General features: G+C 40.8%; 1 protein-coding gene across 6 annotated transcripts in view; it reads left to right on the top strand.

Moving 5' to 3' along the window:
- The window catches only part of ZNF462 (zinc finger protein 462), a 92,264-nt gene that overhangs the window by 56,517 nt on the left and 9,218 nt on the right, over positions 1-26,529 (top strand). For 5 of the 6 annotated variants that reach the window (XM_075826138.1, XM_075826127.1, XM_075826157.1 and 2 more), the window contains 7 exons: positions 3,849-4,013; positions 5,502-5,776; positions 8,259-8,377; positions 9,417-9,596; positions 15,746-16,013; positions 18,972-19,108; positions 23,197-23,420. In XM_075826138.1, coding sequence (XP_075682253.1) covers positions 3,849-4,013; positions 5,502-5,776; positions 8,259-8,377; positions 9,417-9,596; positions 15,746-16,013; positions 18,972-19,108; positions 23,197-23,420 — 1,368 coding nt within the window. The remainder of the gene's footprint in view (positions 1-3,848; positions 4,014-5,501; positions 5,777-8,258; positions 8,378-9,416; positions 9,597-15,745; positions 16,014-18,971; positions 19,109-23,196; positions 23,421-26,529) is intronic. The other variant, XM_075826165.1, reaches the window with a different exon arrangement.

Genomic DNA, 26,529 nt, shown 5'->3' on the forward strand with positions numbered 1-26,529 from the left:
TCTCTTTAGAGTACATAATTATTATTTATGAACTTTTATTTACTCTTTCTAGGTTGTATGGGAAAAAACAGCAATTCTGTCTTTTTCAATTTTTTGCAGGGCACGCTGTAGTTTAATTGGTAATATATTAGGTTACATATGACTTTTTGAACATTTTATTCGGAATAAAAAAACCTTCAACTCTGTCATTGTTTTTTTTTTTGTTTTTTTTGCAGTGTAAATGCGCTTGTTTTATAGTAGGGGGTCACCACATATATGTACTTTTTTTCATTGTTTTTACATAATAAAGCATTTATAAATGGGAAAATATGGGTTTTCGTGGGTTTTTTATTTTTGTTTTTAATTTTAGTCCCTCTAGGCGACTAGATGCTGCAATAGTTATTTATTGGAATGTATTATGCCTGTTAGCTTAATACGGACAGGTAATCTATTAGGCCCTGCCTCTGGCAGAGCCTAATAGGTGTACCAATATGGCAGACCTGGGGCATTCATTAGGCCCCCGTCTGCCATAACAACCCATTGGCACTCTGCGATCTTGTTGTGGGGGTGCCATTGTGGGTAGCATTACCTATAGCAAACTCCTTAGATGCCACGGTCGTTATTGACTGTGGCATCTAAGGGATTAGATGGACAAGATCAGAGTTTTCTCCTAAACCCGCACCATCACTATTGCCATAAATGTATGGCAATCCACGTTAAGTCCCATGGTCATAACGCAGAAAGAGCTTAGAGCAGCCAATAAACATTAGATTAAAGTTAAGAGAACCTGTAAAAATCCATGGAATCTGATGACAATGTTTATGGGGATAATGTGTATGGGGGCCTCCTGATTGTCCCTTGGTGGCAAATGTCAGGGTAGATGAGAATTGGGGGATAATAACATGACCAATCCTATTGTGTTGGGAGATACGCTCTGGTCAGAAATGTCAGGCCATGACTTTTCTCCTTATTGAAATAAACATGCACGCTCCTTTATGGAAAGGTCAAGAGAGATAAATGTTGGCAGAATAAGTGTTTTGCCAACAGCTATTAAATGTGTATGGCCAACATAAGAACTAAAGAGCACAGCCGCATAAATGATGACAGAGCCCCTCAAGACTGCGACACTTGGTAAACAGGAAAAAGAACATATAGAAAAAGGGAATAGTTACACTTTACAGATAAATATTAACTTAAATACAGAATATTGATTTACTGTCTATTGTATGTGAGATCTTTAACACACAGGGCTTTTGTCATACTGGTTCTTTATACATGTTTTCCTTTTAGGAATAGGATGTTTATACATTTGCCTGTATTAGGCTCTGTTCTCATCACGTTTGAGCCCTACGTTTGGTGTATACATGCCAAACGCTCAATTCACTTTTAGTCACCGTTGGGCCGGAAGTCAGTATCTCTTATTTTTTCCTGCTGTATAGAAAGCGTAGTCTATGCTTTTCTATGCAGAAGCTTCCTGCAAAAAACTTATAAATATATGTATAAATTAGATCCTATGGGGGACATTTCCCACTGTATGCAGTAGCACATGTCAGATCCTTCCATCAGAGGTATACATATGATGGAAGGCTCAGATATGATGTGAATACAGTAAATAGAGCCTAAGATGGTAGGTAAATGGCAAGTTCCAATCATCAATAATACTTGCTACTCTTGCTGCTTGTAGTGTTCAGAGATTGTCAGTACCAGTGTGTTAGGTGATCAGCATTTACATAACCAGCACAGTGCAAGAAAATGCAGGGAAGACTTGTAGGCACTACTTCTGACGGTGCCAAACAGAAGAAATGTATATGGCAGCATAGTAAAACAGTCATTCAGCTACCTTATTCAACATATGTTTTCATCAGTTTGCAATTTCATTAAAAGTATATCTGCACTGAAAACATCATATTTATATGGTCATCTCTTTAATATTTGGCTCTAAACTTCCATAGACCTTGACACATTCCATTGTGTGATTGAATTACTGTCTTGTTTGTAGCCCTGATAAGAGTTTTATTCTTTACAATATGAAACGTTAATGAAAGTTGTCATATGCATGTTGTGGTGGTTTGTGTTCATATTGCTGGCATTATTAAAAATCTTACAGACTCAAGCGTGTTGCAAGAATAATTGAACAGTCAAGTATGAAAACGTATCAAAATGTTGACATTAACAAAAATGAAAAATTCTAAGTAAAATGTGAATACGCTCACTGTGTCTAATAAATCATAGATAAACTGGAATGTTATATAATCTAGATGACTAAAATGTAATCTATAATCATATACACTTAATCAGAAATTAACTTTATGGTAACTTTTTTCTTATCCATATTTTGACCCGAAAACCTAAGTGTGAAAATAAGGCTAGAGTTTGCAATCTCCCTTCATAATAAGATATATTTGTGAGACACTGGAAATTTGCCAAAACAATGCAGGCAGTAGCATAGGCTATCTGCTACTTCAGCTTGTTTTCTTCTACCCTCATACAAACTGTGTGAAACGTAAACTGCAGTTCTAAAGAATAGTGTGGTTAAAATATAAGGTTTATAATTACTTCAGAATAGGGTATCCAACGGTCCGTAAATTTACGAACAGTCCGCGAAAAACTGGTGTTTTTTTCTTCCGTCCGTAGTGTCCGGCAGAAAAAAATACCATCCGACATTTGTTCTATGTCCCCTGAAACGTTGCACTGCGCATGCGCCAAAATGTACATGCGCAGTGCAAACAAGATAGGTCGCGGCAAATGCATTTAGGAGCTGGAGGAGGGCAGACGGAGCCAAGTGAAGGACAGTGAGTGAGGTCGGTGCCGGGAGTGGACCAATCCAGTCACCTGACCTGAGTCACCTGACCTCACGTCAGTGACGTGAGGTCAGGTAACTCAGGTCAGGTGACTGGACTAGTCCACTCCTAGGCTGGCACCGATCGCAGACTGTCGCAGCGTCATTCACTTGGCTTCGTCCGCCCTCCTTCTGCTCCATAATGTGAGTGACGTCAGGGAGAGCGGAGAGTGGAGAGCAGTGAGGGTGGGGGGGATGGAGTGAGTGAGTCAAAATCACAGCCCCGTTTGCAGCTTTCCCGTGCTAAGTTACCCTGGGAAAGCTACATGCGGAGCTGTGATTGGTGAGTCGCTCCTTGCACAGTGCACAGGCAATGATTTTGTAATGTGTCCGTGATTTTTAGTTGTCCAGAAATTACTGAAGTGGAGGTTGGCAACCCTGCTTCAGAAATGGGTAGAGCACTGCAGATATCATAGTGAATTATCATTCATTATTAGTAATAATGTCATTAGGAACTTCAGTTGCATAACTATAATTCTGTTGTGCCAGTCCTTATTTATTTGGTCACCTCTAGTTCAAAGTGATCTATTCATGAGTGTAAATCCCACATTTATGATAAATATAAATATTTCATAACTTCATCCAGAAAACGTCTGCATTTCCTTATGGTCATACACCTCTCTGGAGTCTTGAGGTTGATTTGAATAGTAATGTTTTCACTGCCCACATTCTTTGATTCACCAACTGCATAATTCACACTAACCAAGCTCCTGATGAAGGCTTAAATGGTGAATAAAATTAGGAGATAGTTATTTGTTCATCTTTTTATTGAAATGCTTTCAGCTAGTGTAGCAAGGTGTTTTGTGTTTTGGTTTTCTGCTCAACCATTCAACCACAGATGGATAAAGTTCTGTAGACTTAGGAGCAGTTAAAGCGCCTCAGGAACCAATTCAACTTTTTTAGTGGTCCGTGTGACAAATGTTTAGATTAGACTTGTGTAGAGAGCCACTGTTTTATCCCTTTTAAACAATAAGTCTTTTAATATCCATATAGCTGTGATAATTCTGTATTTTTCTGGATATGGTTACAGACAGGAAGTGGTCAAGTGGCAGTGCGTAAAAGATTAAAGGAAAAGGTAGTGGGCTACAAATGTAAGTTCTGCGTGGAAGTCCATCCCACACTCCGAGCCATCTGTAATCATCTTCGCAAACATGTCCAGTATGGAAATACTCCCCCAATTCCTCCTGAACTAAAGGTACAAACAGTAATTTCTGACTTAAAGGCACAAATATTTTAAAGCTACATGTCTTGTAGCTTTGACATGTTTCTATGCAGCAGAGACTGTTTAAAGTGGTGCATCTTGCTTCATTAACATTCTGAACACCCAGTCACCTTATATCCCTAAAGAAGTATAATTTTTCTAAAAACAAAAAACACATAAGTCAGGTTATGCTACATGTTACTGTGTGTTCATGAAGGCATTGGCCTTTCAGTTGATGTTAATATGTGTATTTCAGAATTGTTGTTACGTTGTTACATTATTCTTGCAGCATTTGGGATTACTTTATGCATTTTAATTATATATTTAAACAATGTGAATGTGTAGCTGTAGTATATACTTACTTAGGCCTCATGCACACGACCGTATTTTTTCCCACCCGTAAATACTGGCGTAAATACGGGTCCGGTGTCACACGTATTCCACCCGTTTTGCACCAGTATTTACGAACCCGTGCTCGTAAATATGGGTCCGGTGTCACACGTATTCCACCCGTATTTACGAGCACGTTTTTGGCGGCAAAATAGCACTGCACTAATCGGCAGCCCCTTCTCTCTATCAGTGCAGGATAGAGAGAAGGGACAGCCTTTTCTGTAATAAAAGTTAAAGAAATTCATACTTACCCGGCCGTTGTCTTGGTGACGCGTCCCTCTCTTCACATCCAGCCCGACATCCCTGGATGACGCGGCAGTCCATGTGACCGCTGCAGCCTGTGATTGACCTGTGATTGGCTGCAGCGGTCACATGGCCTGAAACGTCATCCAGGACGTCGGGCCGGATGTCGAGAGAGACGCGTCACCAATGCAACGGGCGGGAGACCGGACTGGAGGAAGCAGGAAGTTGTCGGTAAGTATGAACGTCTTTTATTTTTATTTTTTACAGGTTTATACTGATCGGTAGTCACTGTCCAGGGTGCTGAAAGAGTTACTGCCGATCAGTTAACTCTTTCAGCTCCATGGACAGTGACTATTTACTGACGTAGCTTAGCAACGCTGCCGTAATGACGGGTGCACACATGTAGCCACCCGTCATTACGAGAGCTCCATAGACTTCTATGGACTGTCCGTGCCGTTATTACGGCATGAAATAGGACATGTTCTATCTTTTTCAACGGCACGGGCACCTTCCCGTGAGAAAACGGGAAGGCACCCGTCGCCAATAGAAGTCTATGAGCCCGTTATTAGGGGTCGTAATTACGACCCGTAATAACGGGAGTTTTTACGGTCGTGTGCATGAGGCCTAACCCAACATTTCAGCTGTTTGTTGTCATTTAAACAGCAATTTTAAATGGCTTCCATACCTATGAAATGGTACTGTACCTTACCAGGGAAATGGCTTGGCATTTCAAAATATATGTTTAGTGTTAATACCTCAATGTAGAAATAGCTTTTCTGTAATCAATTTCATCAACTATAAGTAAGTGTTTGACATAGTGCAAAGTATAACTTATGCTCTTTTCAAAAGGATGATACTACCCAGGATGGCAAAGATCCTCAAAAGGCGCCTGTTGACTCCAGCACAATGACAGGAGAAGGTGTCTCTGAAGTAGAACCAAAACCCATACCCATTCCAAAACGCTCCAGGCCAGGTGGCTACCCTTGTAAACAGTGTGATCGAGTTTTAATGTCCATGCAAGGCCTGCGATCCCATGAGAGAAGTCACTTGGCACTGGCTCTGTTTACTAGAGAAGACAAATACAATTGCCAGTTTTGCTCTTTTGTCTCTGCCTTCAGGCACAAGTAAGATCTATGAGAAATTTTCCTATTAATATTTATGTGCATATTTATTTTACTAACTGCATATCAGTGTACTGATCATGTTATAGGGCTTCTTATTGGTTGCCAAAAATAGTTTTCAAAATAAATGGCAAGGTTTTAAAAGATTATAGTTAAAGGAAACCTGTCACACTAAATATGCTGTCCAATCTGCATGCAGCATGTTTTAGAGCAGGATTTGCTGAGTAGTTTGATATATAGTTTGTGGGACAAATTACGGAATAACTTGTTATTTGTTTAAATCTTGGCTTACTCCGGTGTTAGTGGTCCAGTGGACGGTCCTTCTTAGGGATTGACAGTCATTAAATAAGACCGCCCACAGGACTCCTGAGCCCAGAGTGAGCAGTGATTTAAATAACAATTATAAAAAAAATGTCCCACAAACTATATATCAATCTTCTCAGCAAATCATGCTCTGTAACATGCTGACCGCGGATTGGACAGCAAATTCAACGTTACAGGTTTACTTTAAGCATTGTCTGTGTTTTACTGAAACGTTAGATCAATATGAAGACTTGTACGTGATGTCAGAAATATTTTAGAACCGTCAAAGCCTTCTCAATAAGATCTATATGTATATGACCAGGCTTCTCTATCCAGTTATGCCTGTGGTGGTCAACCCAATACATTTTAGGTGTCTTAAATATGGCCCTTGACTCCATCAGTACATATAAATGCAGATCTATGGTGCCTATAAGTCTTCATGTTCCTTCACTAAGATACTATTATGTGTGTGTTACCGGTTTAGATTAGTTCCGTTCTAATTGTGTCCTCCCAGAAAATTTGTATAATAATGGTGGTAATTAGGCACTTGTCTAAATAACAAGTGTGTAGAGTTTTGAATTAGTTTTATCACTTTTAGGGCGGATTTACACAAGTGTGTGCGTTTTTGCGCTCACAAAAAACGCAGTGTTTTGCGTGTGGAAAAGGCACTTAACAGCTCCATGTGTCATCACATAGGATGTGCGGCTGCGTGATTTTCGCGCAGCCGCCATCTTTATGACACTCCGTTTGGATGTTTGTAAACAGAAAAGCACGTGGTGCTTTTCTGTTTTCAATCATACTTTTGACTGCTGTTGCGCGAATCACACGCGTCACACGGAAGTGCTTCCATGTGGTGCGCGTGATTTTCACGCACCCATTGACTTCAATGGGTGCATGATGCGCGAAAAACGCAGAAATATAGGATCTGTCGTGAGTTTTACGCAGCGGACTCACGCTGCGCAAAAATCACTGACAGTCTGCACTGCCCCATAGACTAATATAGGTCCGTGCGAGGCGCGTGAAAATCACGCGTGTTGCACGGACGTATATCACGTTCGTGTAAATCCGCCCTTAGGGTAAGTTCACACGCAGCATTTGTTGCGGAAATTTCTGCAACTAAAAATCTGTTCAATTAATCTGAATGAAGGTAAAGATTGAGGTAGTACTCTGGATGAACACCACTCGTGGCGCCAGTTCCCAATTTAATGACAATAATTTCTTTTGCAGACAGTCATCGTTTGATTGAGTTTTAATGTGTCTCACAAAACAACATATTTCGAGATCAATAGAGTCCCTTCATTGGATTCAACAAAGACATTGTTGAATCTAACAAAGGGACATTATTGTTACAGAAACGTGTTCTGTAGAACAAAATAAAACACAATCAACCGACGACTGCCTGCAAAATAAATTACTGTCACTAATTAGGAACTTCCGCCACAAGTGTTGTTTATCTGGAGAACTACCTCCATCTTAACCTTCATTTTGATAATCACCCAATCAAGGTGGTAATAGTTCTGGGCATCCGAACACCGACAGCATCTTCCTACTGGCATGAGGCTCCATAAATGCATCATAGAGCTGTGCCTATTTACTAGCACAACTTCTAAAGGTGAGCCTCCCGCTTTTTCCAACACCTCTGAATGTACTTACCCTATGCTGCGCCATCTCTCCTTTTTTTTCTTCTAACCTCTATTTAGAATTATTCTGCAGCAAGCACATGGATTTCTGCATGTTCCATTCAGATGAAAATGATTTTCAATCGCAGAAATTTTGGCAATAAAATCTACTGTGTGTGACTGTGTCCTTACAAGAGTTACATTTCTCAATCATTGTTACGATTTGTACATTTCAAAGCGATCATAATGATAATTTCCCAGTGTCAAGATGATCAGTAATGAACTATAAAACGATAGTTTATCCTTGATAAACATTGATTGTGCATACATAAAAACAACATTATTGTTTGTATAGCTTTATATTGTAAATGTTCGTCTTGCAACTTTTCCTAGTTAATTACATTACTGCTATGATCAAACTTTTAAATGTCACAATATGTCCATCCAATGATTGTAAGGATTTTTCAAACTATCGCTCATTCATCAGTCAACTAGCCTTAACTACTTTGTCGGTGCCTATTTATTTATTTATATATGTATATTGTATTTATTTTTTATTTTAGTCTTGATCGTCATATCCAAGATCACCATGGACATCACAAACCTTTTAGATGCAAACATTGTCCTTTTAAATCTTCTTACAATAGCCGTTTGAAAACACACATTATGAAAGCACATGGAGGTAAGTGATTGCACTTTGCTGTATTTCATTTGTTTTAATGCAGGGGTGCACAACCTGCAGTTCACAATGCATGTTTGACTGTGTCCCTGGAGCAATTCTAATGATGTTCTGTGTGGCTGGCAGTAATGGGGGGCACTCTCTGGCTGGTACTAAAGGGGGAGTGCTGCGTGGCTTACCCTAATGGAGGGCATTGGGTGGCTGGCACTGTTATAAGAGGCATTGTATAGCTGGGACTGCTGTAATTGGCACTGGGTGTCTGCCATTGTAATGGGTGTCACTGGGAGGCTGTATGAGTTTTAAGCAACTGCAAGGGGTTGTCTCACAAAACCCCTTTAAAAAAAGAGAACAGCTGTTATCGCAGCGGGAGGCTGCCTATGGCTATACATTTTCCCGGGAAAGTGACCGCTGCAGGGCAAAATGTAGAATTACATTGGAAACATTCAAATAGTCTGCATTTTCATTAAATAGACTCACCGGGCCCTCCAAAGTGAAAGCTGCTCTGTAAGAGCAACTCCATTCGGAGTGGTAGCTGCTCTGTAAAACAGCTGAAAGTTCTGACTTATAACGGGGGTCTCGAGTGGGGGACCCCCCTCTATGATGTACTTATGTTCTAATAGGGCATATTGATAGGGGATGTTGTTGTAAGGCAACACCTACAAAATAATATTCTCATCTGAGAGATTTATGGCATATCCGCTGAATATGCCATAAATATCTGATAGTCCAACTCTGCAATCCGATATATTAGGAGAATGGGGGTCCCCGATCCCCTGTTCTGCACTTGAGAGAGGAGGAGACATGGTGGTGGCGCATACATGCTGCTCTCTTACTGAGTGACCAAACCTTATGTTAATATTATTGTCATGATGAAGAGCACACTCCTGATTCATGATAGGATCAACAAAAAAGCTAAAAGATAAAATATATCATCAGAATTCTAACTAATATGGATGCAGTTTATTAGGTACACATATATATATTCAGTATTTAGGAATTATGTATAATAATCACACATAATGTTCTTGCTTATTATTTTTAGGCGAACATGGCTACAAATGCTCATTTTGCTTAGTGACAACAATGACAATCAGCCAGTTAAAGGATCACTCATCAAAAATTCACGGGAAAGCACTTACATTGCCAAAACTACGCAGCCTGCCTCCTAATGGCCCACGTGCTAAGCAAAGCTCACGGTTTGGAAAGGAACATAGACTACTTGGTAAGGATCCTTATAAAATGATGTGTCTATCTGTAAATAATTCAAATTATCAATTCAATGTTTAATATTTTATATTGCTGTTAGATACATAGTGGTAGAGTTGAGTGGAAGCAATACTCCCAACATGACTGTGAAAAGGGTATTTTAGAGGTTTTTCATTATTGTTTCTTGGATCCCAGTAATTATAGATTACTGTATAACAAGAGAATCGTCTTCATCGTATTGTCAGAGTACAATATCTTATCGTTTAATTTTGGAAACTCTCCTAATTGCTTTGGCAAAAATCTGTCTAGAACACATTTACCATTGAAATGTCTACTTGTAGATAAACTGCTTTCTGCAAAGTGTCTTCTGCACTATGCAGTTTTTTATATAGCTTTAAAGTGACCTTTGAACATACAACATTGAAAAACCTATTGTGTACTGATCCTGAGTTATAGTCCGTATTATAGATAAGAGCTGCATTTAGAATTCTGCTGGTTGCTATTGGATACAGTCAAAAAGCTTGTCAACAGACACACCCCTAAAAACTTAGCTGAGCTTCTATAATGATTTTAGGTATCCTTACCCTACTCTTAAAGAGTACATATATTTTACGTTTTTTTCTAATAAATATATAGTACAAGCGAAGATAAGAAACGTTATAACGTATTTTATTACACAAAAATGCAGACCAGGGAGAAGGGTTCGCAGCTCTACTGAGAGATCAGGTTACATCTGCACATAGCTACAGAGAGGGGAGGATGAGGAGTAGCGAGCTGTTGAAGGGAGACAGAGGAGTGAGACACACAGAGATACTGCTGCAGCTCTAGTAAGTGTTTTATCTCACCCCAGTGCTGGATTCACTCTTCCATGTGGCTGCTGCTTCTATATATGTGATAGATAGCGATAGGGGAGCAGGATTCTCCTCTTCTCTCTAGCTGTCTCCCATACACAGTACAATCTCCTTCGCCCTCTGGAGCTAAGTTCATGGAAAAATACGAAATAGAACATACAGAGGGAAAAGGGGTGTTAAGCCACATAATGGTTAGATATAGTGTTATTCCTCATGCAAACACATATGACTGCTTATTCTGAAAAGTCACCTGAAAGGTACAGGTACGCTTTAAGCTGCATAAAGACATTTACATGTAGCTCCATATTTCTGTGCTCTCTTCTTGGTTTAGGATCATAAATATATAATTACACATAGAAAACGGACTCATCTGCGTGGCAAGCGAACTTTACTGATAAGTTATTCTAGATCTTTTTCACATAACAATAAATTATAGAAAGATTTGTACTGTCACAGTGAAAGCTATTTCTCTATTATCTCTATAAGCAGCCTAAGCAAACAGGATTTTTATGCAGGTCAGGTCTAAATAATTACAACAGAGGATTGCATCTAACTGCAATAAAGTTCTGGCAAGGAAACTGTGTGGTAATACATGTTTTTTGGCATGTATGAACTTGATTGTCAGGAACTGGAAAGTCTATTGGTTCAGGTATATTTAAGAGAACAATCAAGAAAATAGAACCTTTACTTATACATAGACTCCATAGACTACATATACGTAGTTATATTATAAAAGCTAATTAAAAGTAGTCACATGATCTAGTATGACACAGAGAGTACATTAATTATGAACTGATGTCTTGGACGCTTAGTTCTAAATATTTGCTGTATCTGCATTGCATGTACAGTTAGGTCCAGAATTATTTGGACAGTGACACATTCTTCATGATTTGGGCTCTGCATGCCACCACATTGGATTTGAAATGAAACAACTGAGATGCAATTGAAGTGTAGACTTTCAGGTTTAATTCAAGGGGTTGAACAAAAATATCCTATGAAAAGTTTAGGAATTGCATCCATTTTTCTACACAGCCTCCTCATTTCAGGGGCTCAAAAGTAATTGGAAAAATTAACATTACCATAAATAAAATGTTTTTTTTAATACTTTGTAGAGAATCCTTTGCAGGCAATGACTGCCTGAAGTCTGGAACCCATGGACATCACCAAACGCTGGGTTTCCTCCTTTGTGATGTTTTGCCAGGCCTTTACTGCAGCTGTCTTCAGTTGTTGCTTGTTTGTGGGTCTTTCTGCCTTAAGTTTTGTCTTTAGCAAGTGAAATGCAGCTCAATCGGATTGAGATCTGGTGATTAACTTGGCTATTGAAGAATATTTCACTTCTTTGCCTTAAAACACTCCTGGGTTGCTTTCGCAGTATGTTTTGGGTCATTGTCCATCTGTACTGTGAAACGACGTCCAATCAACCTTGCTGCATTTGGTTGAATCTGAGCAGAAAGTCTATCCCTGAACCCTTCAGAATTCATCCGGCTGCTTCTGTCTTCAGTCACATCATCAATAAACACTAGTGACCCAGTGCCTTTTTGCTGCCATGCATGCCAATGCCATCACACTGCCTCTGCCATGTTTTACAGAGGATGTGGTGTGCTTTGTATCATGAGCCGTTCCAAGCCTTCTCCATCCTTTCTGCCTCCCATCATTCCGGTACAGGTTGATCTTAGTTTCATCTGCCCAATGAATTATGTTCGAGAACTGGGCTGACTTCTTTAGATGTTTGTCAAAGTCTAATCTGGCCTTTCTATTTTTGGGGCTGATTAATGGTTTGCGCCTTGTGGTGAATGCTCTGTATTTGCTCTCATGAAGTCTTCTCTTTATGGTAGACTTAGATACTGATACACCTACTTCCAGGAGAGTGTTCTTCACTTGGGTAGATGTTGTGAAGTGTTTTTTCTTCACCATGGAAAGGATTCTGCGATCATCCACCACTGTTGTCTTCCGTCGATGTCCAGGCCTTTTGGTGTTCACGAGATCGCCAGTGCGTTCTTTTTTTTCAAGAATGTACCAAACTGTTGATTTGGCCACTCCTAACATTTGTGCAATCTCTCTGATGGATTTCTTTCTTTTTTTTCAGCCTAACGATGGTTTGTTTCACTTGCATTGAGAGCTCCTTTGACCTCATGTTGTGGGTTCACAGCAACAGCTTCCAAATGCAAATGCCACACCTTGAATCAACTCCAGACCTCTTACCTGCTTAATTGATGATGGATTAACGAGAGAATAGCCCATACAGCCCATTAAATAGCTTTTGAGATAATTGTAGAATTACCTTTGGTCCCTTGAAAAAGAGGCAGCTGCATATTAAAGAGCTGCAATTCCTAATCCCTTCCTCAAATTAGGATGTGAATACACTCAAATTAAATCTGAGAGTCTGCATTTTAAGCCCATATTGATTATATAACTGTATATTCAATATGTTTTGGTAAACAGCTAAAATGCCAAAACTTGTGTCATTGTCCAAATAATTCTGGACCTAACTGTATGTAATGGAATAGAGACCACTGTACTAGCCACAAAGCAGGAGCGTTAATCTGACTCTGAACTTAAGGAACAGGCACACAGGGCTGTCTCTAGGCATTTGGCTAGAGTCCAGTATATCATATAGAATGCATGCTAAATGTACATGCAGCCAAAACAATTCATTGCTCAGAAGTCGATTTTTATTCCTTCATGGTTAAGTTGATTCATTTATTCTACAGTCCTAAACATGTCAGGTTTTTAGGATTTCCTATAGAGAGAACCACCGGTGGCACTTACTGATTCATTGGCACTAAATAAATCACCTCTGCAATACTATTAAGGGTGCGTTCACATATATCAGTTGCATCAGTTTTTTTGTCAAGCGATTACCCCCTGTAGATAATGTCACACAGCCCCCCTGTAGATAGCGCCACACAACATCCCCTGTAGATTGTGACACATACTGCCCCCCTGTAGATAGTGCCACCGCCACTGTATATAGAGATATCCCTCTTCCCCTGTAGATAGTACCACTGAAGCTCCCTCTAGCAGCGGAATCCCCGGCAAGAGCATTGCCGACGCTGTGGCCGGGGATTCCCTCTGGGAGGAGCCCCTGATGCCGCTGTCCATATATGGACAGTGACTTCAGGGGTTACTCCCTGAACAGAATCCCCGGCCACAGTACTGCCGACGCTGTGTCAGGGGATTCCCTCACGCAGGACCCCCTGACGCCACTGTCCATATATGGATAGTTACGTCAGTGGTTACTCCTTGAGTGGAATCCCCGTTGCCGACACTGGCCGGGGATTCCACTCCAGGAGGAGCCCCTGACGTCAATGTCCATATATGGGCAGTAACCTCAGGGGTTTCCTCTATTAGCGGAATCCACGGGCAGATCATCGGCAACGGGGATTCCGCTCAATCAGTAGCCACTGACGTCACTGTCCATATATGGACAGTGATTCGAGGGCTTCCCCGAGCACAGTGCTTAAAGTAGCGCTGTGCCCGGGGAATCCTCGGCGAGTGGAGGAGCTCCCTCTGCAACTCCACTCTGAACTTATTCTGAAGCAGGGACCTGATGGTTCCCTGCTTCAGTACTAAGTTCAACTGTGTCTGCGTCCGGAGGACAGCGGGACATACCCCAGGCTGCCCGGAGCAGCGGGACACCGCCTGGAATTCAGCACTGTCCCGCTGAATCCGGGTGGGTAGTCGACAGGGGCTCTGCCTGGAGGGAATCCCCTGGCAATGGTATGACTGGGGATTCCGCTCCTAGCTCACATGCACCTTCCCGCCAGGTGCTGCCAGAAGGTGGATGCGGCAGCACCCGCCGTTCATCCGGCCACAATTAAAATAGATAGGTTACGGCGCCGGAACTCCCTGGGAGCTGGAACCAAAAACGCTGCACCTTTTTGGATCCAGCTCCTGCACAGGTCCAGCGCCGTACAGAGCCACAAAGTATGTCCCCTGTGCCAGGACAGATCCTATAGAAAGCTATGGGATCCGTTCTAGCATCAGTTTCCCTCCGGCTGTTCTGCAACACGCTGGAGGGAAACTGACAGGGGCAACGGATATATGTGAACGGCTCCTAAGGAAATCCGGAATACATGACCTGTTTAGGATTACTTGAGGACTGGAGTTACAAAAAACGATGCTATGGTGTCTTCTTTTGAAATACCCATTATCTAATGTACAGTTTAAATTTATAATTACTGTGAGTTCATTCCTTTGTGCATTTACATCTTTTGTTTTTGTGATTTTCTATTTATTAACCTATAAAGTTAAATTATAACCAGTTCCACGGTACATCAGAACAATTACAAGCCTTCATAGTCATAACTGCCATGTATAAATCAATAAAAATATCATTCCTCATTAAAGGGGTTGGCCAGGAAAAAAATATTTTCTAAAAAGTATCCCCCAGCCTTGTTTTGCCTTCCATAAAACTTTCTAACCAGTTTCTGTTTGATCTCAATCGTCACTGCTGCTCTTTCTGTTTGTCTATATCCCTTGCTTCTGGTCCTGGCTGTTTCCTGTCTTTTAACCCACCATACCCGCCGGGGAGGGGCTCGCAGGGGGAGGAGCCACGGGCGATGAGAGGAGACAGGCAGGCAGTGCACAAACTTAGAAAGTGGAGGAGGGGGTGTACTAGTAGACACGACATTCCCTGTCTTTATATAACCCCTGTAATAACTGAAAAAATATGAAGGAACTCCTCCAGCTCACCTTGTCACGGAAAGGATATAGGAGTCAGCAACACGGATCCTCGTGTCGGCACACGCAGAAGATACAGCAGAACCAGGGAAGTTGGAACCAGCGCTGGGAGTGAAGTTTTTAGTAAAACGGAAAACTAGTTTCCAAGTTTAATTAGTCTCGGTTAAAATCGAAGCACAGGGGCTACGAGAAAATAAAGTGACAGGTAGGTCAATCCAGAGTACAGATCCTGTAATAACTGTATATACCATGGGGGGTGCCACATGGGGGTGGGGGATGCTGCGGGTGGGCGATGAGAGGAGATGGGCAGGCAGTGCAGGAACTCAGAGAGAGGAGGATGGGGTGTGTACTAGCAGACACGACATTCCCTGTCTTTGCTCGGCCAGGACTTCCGGCTCAGCAAAGACACGGCACGTCATCAGGGTTTACAGGCAGTGGGCCAGGCGGATGTTTCATGAGCTCTTCAGAGCTCCGCCTCTGATCCCACTGCCTGTAAACCTACTTGATGACGCGCTTTGCTTCAGCTTTGCCGAAAGTGCTGGCTCAGCAAACACACGGAACATCAGAGGAAGTGAAAAATTTGGTAGCTTTGTAAGTTAATCTTTCACCTTCTTCTTTCTGTCATTCCCAGACTCATTATATTCTGAGCCACCAGATGTTCAGCAGCAGCTCAATCATTACCAGTCAGCTGCTCAGGCCAGAAATAACAGCAACAATAGTCCTGCTCCTCTTCTCATGGCCAATGGATCTCCTGAGCTAAAAGAAGAAGCAGTCCTCAACTGTGAATTTTGTGACTTTTCTTCTGGATACATTCAGAGCATTCGTCGTCACTATCGAGACAAACATGGGGGAAAGAAGCTGTTCAAGTGCAAAGATTGCACTTTTTATACATGCTTCAAGTAAGAAAAAAAAAGTACTTTTGAAGGGTTTTTTGTTTTTTTCTATTAATTTCTCCACGGACATGGTGGATCTGTGTAGCCTAAGGGTTGTGACACTTACTTTTCAAAATTTGTGTAGGTATGCCTGCTTCAGAGAAGTTAGATTAGTCTGCTGTGTACGTTTCTATGAAATTATGACACTTTTTTGTAGTGCACGGTCAGATATAGTCTACATAGCACATTTAGGTAGAGGAAAAATTTCCCAAGTTGATATAGTATCCCATCTGCCTCTAGATTACAAAACTCCAGTGGTAGTAAGACACACATACGGTATATGTCTTTTAATTTTTGTATATAAAGTATCTGCAGTGATTATAGTGCAGAGAAGTAGAATTATACAGGGTGATTCAAAAAGGATGGTGCAAAATTATAGACTCGGTATTCATAACCGAGAGAACATAACACAAATGTATTAACATGAAAAATTATTTCCATTGGTGACACAGCAGATTTCTAGGTGGTAGTCTAGTTCTGTTCAGACGCATGCCAGCTTATCCTTGATTATGAACTCCACTGTTTCGGTCATGCGTTGTTTTAGGTCGTTCAGATCATGTGGCTGGGGGGCAGATACACTGAGTCCTTGATGTAGCCCCACAGAAAGAAGTCGCAGGGTGTTAGATCTGGCGATCGTGGAGGCCATCGCAACATTGATAAATTGTTGTTTCCGTTAGGGCTGATCCAACGTTCTGGTAGAGTTTCATTCAGGTATCGACGAACATCCAAATGGAAATGTGGATGTGCACCATCCTGCTGATAGACTACGTTTGGCATATCTTCCTTTATCTGTGGCGTAAGCTATTCCTTTAACATGTCCAGGTAGTAGTGTCCAGTGACAGTATCCTCGGCAAAAAAGAAGGGTCCGTATACCTTGCTTCTCCTCATTGCAAAGAACACGCTTACTTTGAGTGAGTCCCTCATGTAGTTGATAAGGGCACATGGTTTTTCTGAGCTCCAAATTCTATTGTGGCGATTGACCTTCCCACTGAGGTGAAAGCTTGCCCCATCGCTGAACACCAGCCTGTCAGTGAATTTGTTATCTTCCAATCAGACCTGCAAGTCAATGCAAAAGTCACGGTGTTTCGGTTTGTCGTGTGGTTTTATCTCCTGAAGAAGATGTAATCTGTATAGCTTACAACGCAGACGTTTTCGTAAGAAACGCCATACCGTGGTTTGTGGCACCTGTAGTTCCATACTAGTCAGCCTGGTTGTTTCTAGGACTAAGCTCATACACAGCTCGAATCCTGTTCACCATCTCTTCCGAAGTCTTTGGGTGGCCCAGACTTTTCCCATGACATAAACACCCAGTGGTTTCGAATTGCTTCACCCAAATGGAAATGCAGTTTCTATGCGGAGCACATTTACCAAATTTATTCTAAAAGCTTCGCTGTATTTTCACTACAGATCCCGTTCTTGCAAATTCCAACACGCAAAACGCTTTTTCTTGCTTCGATGTCGCCATCTTATGTCACACTATGTAAGCACATTTCATATTTGGCTCTTTAAAATAAAAACTGTTCTGTGATTGGTTGCTATGGGCAACTAAGCCAGTTTTACTTTGATTTTCAGTTACTGGCCATTTACCACTAATGTTACTTTAACTATAGGCCTTAACTTTTGTACCATCCTTTTTGACTCACCCTGTATATACCTAAAGAAGTATAAAATAGCAAGGATTAGTAATTCAGATCCCATGTTATGCCATCCTAATATATACTTAGTTGATGCTTAAAAGTTAATAGAAAAAGGGAGAAAAAAAGGTACACAGATATATATGACAATATAAATTTGAATTCTATATAATTATTGAAAACATATATAGTTTTGTTTAGTAAAAACAAATTAATCATAAAAATGCAAATCTCTAACTGTTTAAAGAAAAAAAACAATCCTAATTATATTATAACGTTTAGAAAATGATATCAGGAAGAAATAAGGGGACTGAAGGGGTTGTTTCATGAAGACAACCCCTTTTAAAAAAAAGAAGCTGGTGCAGCTATCAGCTGAGAGAAGCCAAACTTATCCGAATTCTCCCAACCCTGGCGTTAGGCTGTTATTACCTGCGGAAGCTGCATCCGGACACATTTCACGCGGCAACAGAAATGTAGCATTGCATGCTGGCTATACAGAGCAGCGCTCCATTCTGGCACAAAGAGGGGGGTCCAAAACGGTCAACACCCCTCTATGGCGTCCATAATAGAGCATATGGACAGTGGTCGTGACAACCCCTTTAATGGGCATTTAATTCAGCACATAAAAGTCTAAAAGTTTCTCATTTATATTCAATAGAGCACTGCATAGAACAAAAGGGATTTGGCCACTTAGTAGGAAGATCTGTTAAAAAAAAAAAAGCCATAAACCATGAATTTGTGCCACTTATAATTGTACCTTTATTTTTTTTTATGCCAACTTTGTAATCGAACACCCCCTGCTACCCATGTTAACGCTGTGTAAACAATGGAAAACCTCGGTCCCATGTCCCTAGGATGGAATATGATGGCAGTCACGTGATATTCCCAGGGCCATGAACTATTGCTCAACACGTTCCACGGATAAACAGATACAGAGGATTCTGCTGTCGATATCTGTGCATTAGTTGGATGTGTTAATGCCAATTCCTTTAAAGGGGTCACTGCAGTAGCCAGTCAGATTGGTTTCTGCTGTCATGTGACGAAGCACCCTGCCTACGGAAACACACATACAGTCCGAGGATAAAATTTCAAATGTATTCAAGAAGAATGTTTGAGCACTTCAGGCATTAGGTCAAATGTCCTCTATTTCCGAGGAAACCTCTTTAATATTACATTTACCTTCATTTAAAGTTATTGCAACACTTTCAGAGTGGATACTTCTTTTAACTTGAGTTGTATACAGAAGACTTTGTGACTACTTATCCTAAATACTGTGATCTTACTTCTACAGGTCTGCTTTTACTATGCATGTTGAAGCTGGACATTCAGCTATTCCCGAGGAGGGACCCAAAGAGCTTCGATGTCCCCTCTGTCTGTATCATACCAAATATAAACACAATATGATAGATCATATCGTCCTTCACAGAGGTAAATGATTTATTCCAACATGTGTTTTCTGCTGCATCATATAATTTACTCAGAGAAGAAGAAGAAGTGACATGCCCTATCTTCGGGCGTTTACGTCTCTGTCCTCCCATTGACATCAATGGGAGGCAGAGAAACCGTATTTCGTGGCGTTTTTGCCCACGGCACTCAATGGCTCAAAACCCGGCAAAAATCTCCGCGTGAACAGGGCCTAAACATGGCCATACACTTTTGATAGCTGTCGGCCAAACGAGCTTCGTACTGCTGACAGCTATTCCATCGGACTGCCCCATACACAGGCACACTCAGTCGAGCAAGTATGCGTTTTCAATAGGGAAAGGGGATAAAGCCACTACCAGACACCTCTGGCAGCGGCTTATGTCCTGCGGGAACAAAATATTATGCATATTAAGGCACACGAGCATGTTACGTCCGTAATGGACGGAACGTATTTCGGACGAAAGTTCCGGACCGAAAACACTGCAGGGAGCCGGGCTCCTAGCATCATAGTTATGTACGACGCTAGGAGTCCCTGCCTCTTCGTGGAACTACTGCCCCGTACTGAAAACATGATTACAGTACGGGACAGTTGTCCTGCAGCGAGGCAGGGACTCCTAGCATCGTACATAACTATGATGCTAGGAGCACGGCTCCCTGCAGTGTGTTCGGTCCGGGACTTGCGGCCGAAATACGTTCCGTCCATTACGGACGTAACATGCTCATGTGAACCCAGCCTAATACCCAACATGCCTGACATCTGTTGTTGGGGGAGAGTCAGGACATACACATTAGTCTGCCGGTTCCACCACAATTGGCGGGTTCGGCTGACTGTAATCTAATTTGTATGGCACCTTAAGAATAGACTAATGCTCTGCTCGAATTTAAAGAATTAGATGTAACCGTATATTGAGAAAAGCTCTGCTGTCATAAGTTTAAATATGTTTTGTGTTTTGCAGAGCACCATGTAGATATTATGTTACAGTGTGATTTTTAAAGGAGTTGTCTCACACATAGAGAAGGGTCCACAAAAAATTAGCAGCTCTAGCGGATCTGGCCCATCCATGTATTACATGGCCATTAAGGGGTTTATACAGAATTAGAAAAACATGGCTGTTATCTTCTAGAATCAGTGCTATACCTGTCAATGGGTTGTGTCTGGTATTGTAGCCCAGCTCTACTGAAGTAAATGGGGCTGAGTGCATTACCACACACAAACAATGGACAGGTGTTACGCTGTAGTCATGTTTTTCTAACCCAGTGCAATCCCATTAATTTGAATGGTCATTATGTAATACTACATTTTACCTGCATCGGCCGCTGCAGGGGAGATGTCTGGCAAACTCGATTACTCCCACGATAAAAGCTGATCGCCAGGAGTTAGAGAGGCCAGACCCACAATGGTCATGAGGCAGCCCGTTTAAGTGTATATGCATTGCAAGTGATGATACTAAAGGGAGTTTTTAAATTTGCTTTTTTATTATTATTGGTCTATATTTATAACATTACTGATTTTAGGTTTTTTTTCTGGGTATGGGTGAGTGCTATTTGAACTATCCAGACTTTTCAGTATAGCCTTTTACATACGCTGTTATGCCTTTTATTTTAGAAAAGATAACTTAAAGGAGTATCCCCAACTCAGACATTTATAGCATACCCACATAAATGTCTGATAGGAGCATGTTTGTCTGATTCTGTAACTCCCATAGTAGTGAAAGGATACTGAGGTTAGTGGGACAGGGTCGGGTGACCTCTTACACTGTGGATATGCTATAAATGTCTGAGATGAGAATACCCCTTTAACTGTTACTTTTGCTGTTAACTATATCTACGCTGAAAAAATAATAGTGCTGTTGTATAAAGACAAGTACGCAATGAATGGCTATTAATCATTTGTAATTCTATTTATTATCTTTCTACACACGGCAAAAATCTGCCGAAATTGCCTCCCATTAATTTCAATGGGAGGTGGAGGCTTTTTTTTCCTGCGAGTGGGTAGAAACGCTCGCGAGGAAAAAAAAGCAACACGCCCTATCTTGAGGCGTAAAAATCTCATTGAAATCATTAGGAGACGGAAAAAAAATGCTGCAAACGGATGTGGCGGTTTTTGATGCGTTTTATGTCAAAAACCGGTCGAGGTTTTTTCATTTGCCTGTTGAAGAAAAAGGTAAAAAAAACACAGAAAAATTTGAATGGAGAAAATTTGAAAAAAAGACCAGCTGATTTTTACAGGCAGAATTTTCTTTCTGCAAAAAACTCAGTGTGGACAGGGTAATAAAGAGTTTCTAGTAAAGTTTGTTTTCTAGTAAATTTCCTATTATAAAATTCCCATCTGCCCCTTGACCAGAGCTTGATTTTAGTGAATATCAGTGAAATCCTGCTTCAGTTGTTATAAATTATAGGACACTATTAGGCCGGTTTCCCACAGGTTGGATACGCTGCCGTCCTGGAACCCGCAGTACAATCAGTCTGAAAAATTGCACCACATTTCAAACGGATTTTCCGCTGAGGAAAGCGGTGGTAAAAAAAAGCTCATACTTACTTAGGCCGTTGTTATGGCGACGCATCCCTCCTGTGCAGTCCGGTCCGGCCTGCCTGGATGACGCTGCAGCCCATGTGACCGCTACAGCCTGTGATTGGCTGCAGCTGTCACATGGGATGCAACGTCATCCCAGGAGGCCGGACCGGACGAAGAAATATGTTTTTTTTAATATTTCCGTAGTTGCGATTTTTACGACGTAATCGCTGCGCTTATACCGCAAAAGTCGCAACACTTGGCTTTCTGTTGCGGGATTTGCAACCCCATTCAATTCAATGGGTAAAACCCGCAACGGAAAATCAACCAAAACGAAGCATAAATTGGCATAAATTGCATAAATTTACATAAATTCGTACGGAAGGTGCTGTGGGTTCCAGGTCGGATATGCTGCGCAGTTTTTATGCAGCGTATCCGACCCGTGGGAACCCCGCCTAAGGCCTGCAGTATTTAAGTCAGTTTAGGTCAGTATTTCAATGAAAAAACAGGAGTGTGTCCAAATTATGGAAAGAGGTGCAAATGTTTTCATTATACATTTTCTCTTTTTACGGTCCACTCCTGGTTTTGGCTTTCAAATACTGACCAAAATAGTGTCATGTGAAAGAGGTCTCAGGGTAAGAACACATGGAGTGGCAGCCACACAAGGCTGAAATCACATCCACATGCGGTGGTGAATAGCCACACGAATACCGGCAAAATTGTGCGGCCATTTGCTACCGCATGTGGGTGGGGTTTCCGCCACGTGCGGCTACTGCTCTTTATGTTCTCACCGTGACACTGTCCATCAATAAGTGCTGACAGTCTCAGGCCACTTTCACACGACACTAGTTTGGTCAGTATTTTGCTTCAGTATTTGGAAGTCAAAACCAGGAGTGGAACCTCCAAAGAGGAAAACTTTAGTGGAAAAATTAGTACCTCTTCTTGTTTGGATCCATTCCTGGTTTTGTCTTTCAAATATCTAAATAATGCCTTAAACTGTGTAGTTGTCATTTTATTCATACATTTCAAGGAAGAATAATAGAGAAATAAAAGTGGAATAGTTCAACGCAGAGTTCTAAGAAAAGGTGCTCCAAAATTGTTATTTTATGGAGAATATAAGTATTTATTAACGCTGACATGTCAGGAGAGGTGACAGGTCCTCTAGAAATGTTGCTATATACATTATTTAATTCCTCTGGTTGACTGTTGCCTTAGTTGCTAGTTTATAGACTTCTTTTGGATTTTCAGTATTTTCTAATAGTAGGACAGTCTAATATTGGTAGTATTGCTTTGACTATAAAGGGTATTTGTTTCAGTAGAAACTTCCCAGCAGTTCTACTTTAGCTTAGGTTACTTGTTGTTTTAGCCACTTTGTTCCTTTAGGGCCACCCTAACAATTACACAATTGATACACACTAGCACAAAATATTTAGCCACTGTAATGGTCATTTGTTGGAGCAGAATGTATTGTCTAAAATAAAGACCTTAACACAATAGAACTGGCATGACTATTGATGTGTAAATGTTTTGTAATTGTTTTGTATGTAGCTTCAATGTCTTCTTTATGTCTTCAATGCAGAAGAGAGAGTTGTTCCTATAGAAGTTTGCCGTTCCAAGTTATCAAAGCAACTGCAGGGAGTTGTGTTTCGATGTGATAAATGCACTTTTACCTGCTCCAGCGATGAAAGTCTGCAACTGCACATAGAGAAGCATAATGAATTGAAGCCCTACAAATGTCAGCTGTGCTACCATGAAACCAAACTAAATGAAGAACTAGATAGTCATCTAAGAGAGGAGCATAAGGTATGAGTTACATTCTCTGCTCGTCTACAAAGCAGGTCTCTAGAGATAAGCAAATTAGTCACCTCATTTTCTATGTTATATAGCAACTTATCGAATAAATTATGAGTTAATGTTTTCCTTTCTATAAACTGGTGCAGGAAGTAATAATTCTGTTATATTAAAATATACACTCATATTAAATGAAAGATATATACATGGAGCAGTATGTACAAAACAAATTGAGGCTCCAATAGTGTTAAGCGAAATATTAGCTTTATTACTGAGAACAATGCTGTGAAACCCCCGGCAAGTGCACAGTTCTCTAGAAGCACTTATAGAAACTTAGAAGAAATTGTCCCACATAGAGGACAGTGCTAAGGAGGAGTAACAATGGATCTCATGAATACATAGGCCTCATGCACACGACCATATTTGTTTTGCAGTCCGCAAAACTATGGGTTCATTGCGTTCCGTCGGACCGCAAAAAACTCTTGTTCATACGTGTGTCATCCGGACTCACAGATCCACAACAATCCGGACCGTAAAATGACTTGTCCTGAGTTTTTGCGGTCCGGGTTTACGGCCCCCGCTCTAATCCGTGTAAATCAAGGTCATGTGCATGGGGCCATAGAAAAGAATGGGTCCGCAATTCATCCGCAAAAATGTGGATAAATTGTGGCCGCAAAGATACAGTCGTGTGCATGAGGCCATACATCTCCTTCACCTAAGTGCCAGCACAGAGGACTATGGGGCAGATTTACCATTGTTGTTGCACCAGTCTTCTTTTTGATGCAAATCACTTTAGACAAAATTATTATTGAGTTACACCAAAAAGAAGATTTCTTTACGCCTCACTAGACACATTTCAAAATAGTAGAGAAATATGTTTGGGCATAGAAGAAAAGGGGCGTGGTTTTAAATGCACCAACGTGCACCAAAATATAATGGCGCAAAAAAACTGGCATAAAGAAAGCCAACCAAGAAGTGGTATGAGAAAGAGAAAGGTGTCTAGCAAGATGTTCCAAATTTATCATACAGCGTGCGACACTATGATAAATTTGACGCATCTTCTAAGCCTGGTTTAACTTTATGCTGTTAATTGTTAGACAGTATTAGTACATCTAGTTTTACCACAGCTAATATTTCACGTAACACTGTGCTCAGCTATCCTAGACCTATTAAATGGTGTCTTCAGATAGGGCGCTATTCTCCTTCTGACAGTAGTGATTACTAATGATCCATAATAATTTACCATTGTTAACAAATGTTTTGTCTATGATGCTACACATACTGTTCTTGTTTTCAAGTTTTACATGGTGTCTTATGGGAAAGACCCTCAAAGCATTTACTTCCTGTGAGCGAAAATAACAATATTTCTCATGACGTAACTTTTTTCCCAAAATGTTATACTGTGGCCTATATAATTTCACTTACTTTTTTATTAACGAGTGACCCGATAGCAATAGTCTTGTTGGGCTGGTAAGAACTTTTACCAATTTGGCCATCTTTACATAGATAAGCTTTTAGACATACTGCAGAAGCTTTCAAGACAGTTGTCCAAGTCCCAAAAAGGGACCACGACCACTTCTCATGAGACACATATTTATTATATTTATGATTGATCCCAGGCTCCATGCAACTGCACTGTGTCAAGAAAGGCTAGCTGCGTGGGAGAAGACATTTTATTTTAAATTTGAAGCTTTATTGTTCTTTCATATTAGCATTTACAGAAAAAAAGAAGAAATAAGTAGAAGAGTAGCACATATACAAAGATACCAAAGAAAAAGTAATCAGAGGGAAGGGTGGGAATTCAGACTGCCCATTTTAATAATCTGTGAGGCCAATTCTAATTTGTAAACATTATGGGGAATTTATTAAGACTGACGTTTCATACGCCAGTCTTAATCTAAAGAGCGCTGGAGTAATTTATTAAGAGATGCACGCCTGTTAATATGTCGGGCCACAGAAGAGCACACCCCCTTATCCAAAACCACTCCCACTTTTAAGTAAAGTAGCGTGAGCAGCGCAAATACCTTAAAAGTCACAGTTTTTTTTGCGCAAATTTTCATTTGCGACATTTCTATGCCAGAAAACTGGTTTAAAGCGAATAATATAATGTCTCCACTGTATTTGATAAATAGCCACAGTCAATGGTGCATCACAACTTAGGTCTCATGCACACGAACGTGATTTTGCGGCTGCAATTCACCTGCAAATATGTGGGTGATATTTCGGACCTATTCATTTCTATAGGCCCATGCAACTGTGGTTTCCACGGTCTGTGCATTGGCCAGGAGTCCGGACCACAAAAAGATAGGACATGTAATTATATGTCGGGCTCATTGAAATCAATGTATGCACGGTCCGTGCACATGACTACGGTCGTGTGCATGAGACCTTAGTTTTGCATTTATATAATAAATAATAATATGTTAAAAAATATGAAATGGGTGGATAGTACTGTCTTGTGTACTGTAGGAAAAGGTTTTTCTGTGCAAACAAGATGATATCAATAGATAAAATATTTAAGCCATAAACATGTCATGTGAACATTGATTAAAGATGTAGTTAAATTACCTTCATTTTACTATCCTGTAATAAAAGTTAACAACCTAATTCCCCGTCTGCAGATGCTTAAGGGTAGGTTAACACGCAGCATTTTTATGAAACACATGGAGTTTTTTGTGGCACAAAATGCTGTGGTCAGATGTTAGCTGGAAGTCAGTGCTGAAATATTGAACACACTACAAACGTTGCATTTTTTAAGGTGGCTTTTTTTTCTTTTGTTTTGCGTTTCTTCAAAATCGCCACAAGGGTTAGTTTGGCGCTTTGTGAAGCAGTCAGTGGCCTTTTTTCTCCCATAGACAAAATGCAATGTGTGTTGCGTTTTTTGTGGCGTTTTTTTCAGAATAAATTATGTGTTGCAAACAAGAATATTTGCATCTCATTATCTTTGAATCACATGATTTGCAATGTGAAAAATGCCACATAGACAGCAGATAGTAGCCACGCAGATAGGAAAAAAACTGTTTGCAAAAGACGCCACCAAAAATGCCATAAGAAATGCATGTACCATTTTAACCCCTTAACGACATGTCACGTACTGGTACGCGTTAGCCGTTAAGGGGAA

Source organism: Rhinoderma darwinii, chromosome 1, assembly GCF_050947455.1.
Source record: "Rhinoderma darwinii isolate aRhiDar2 chromosome 1, aRhiDar2.hap1, whole genome shotgun sequence".
NCBI classification, from domain to species: Eukaryota; Metazoa; Chordata; class Amphibia; order Anura; family Rhinodermatidae; genus Rhinoderma; species Rhinoderma darwinii.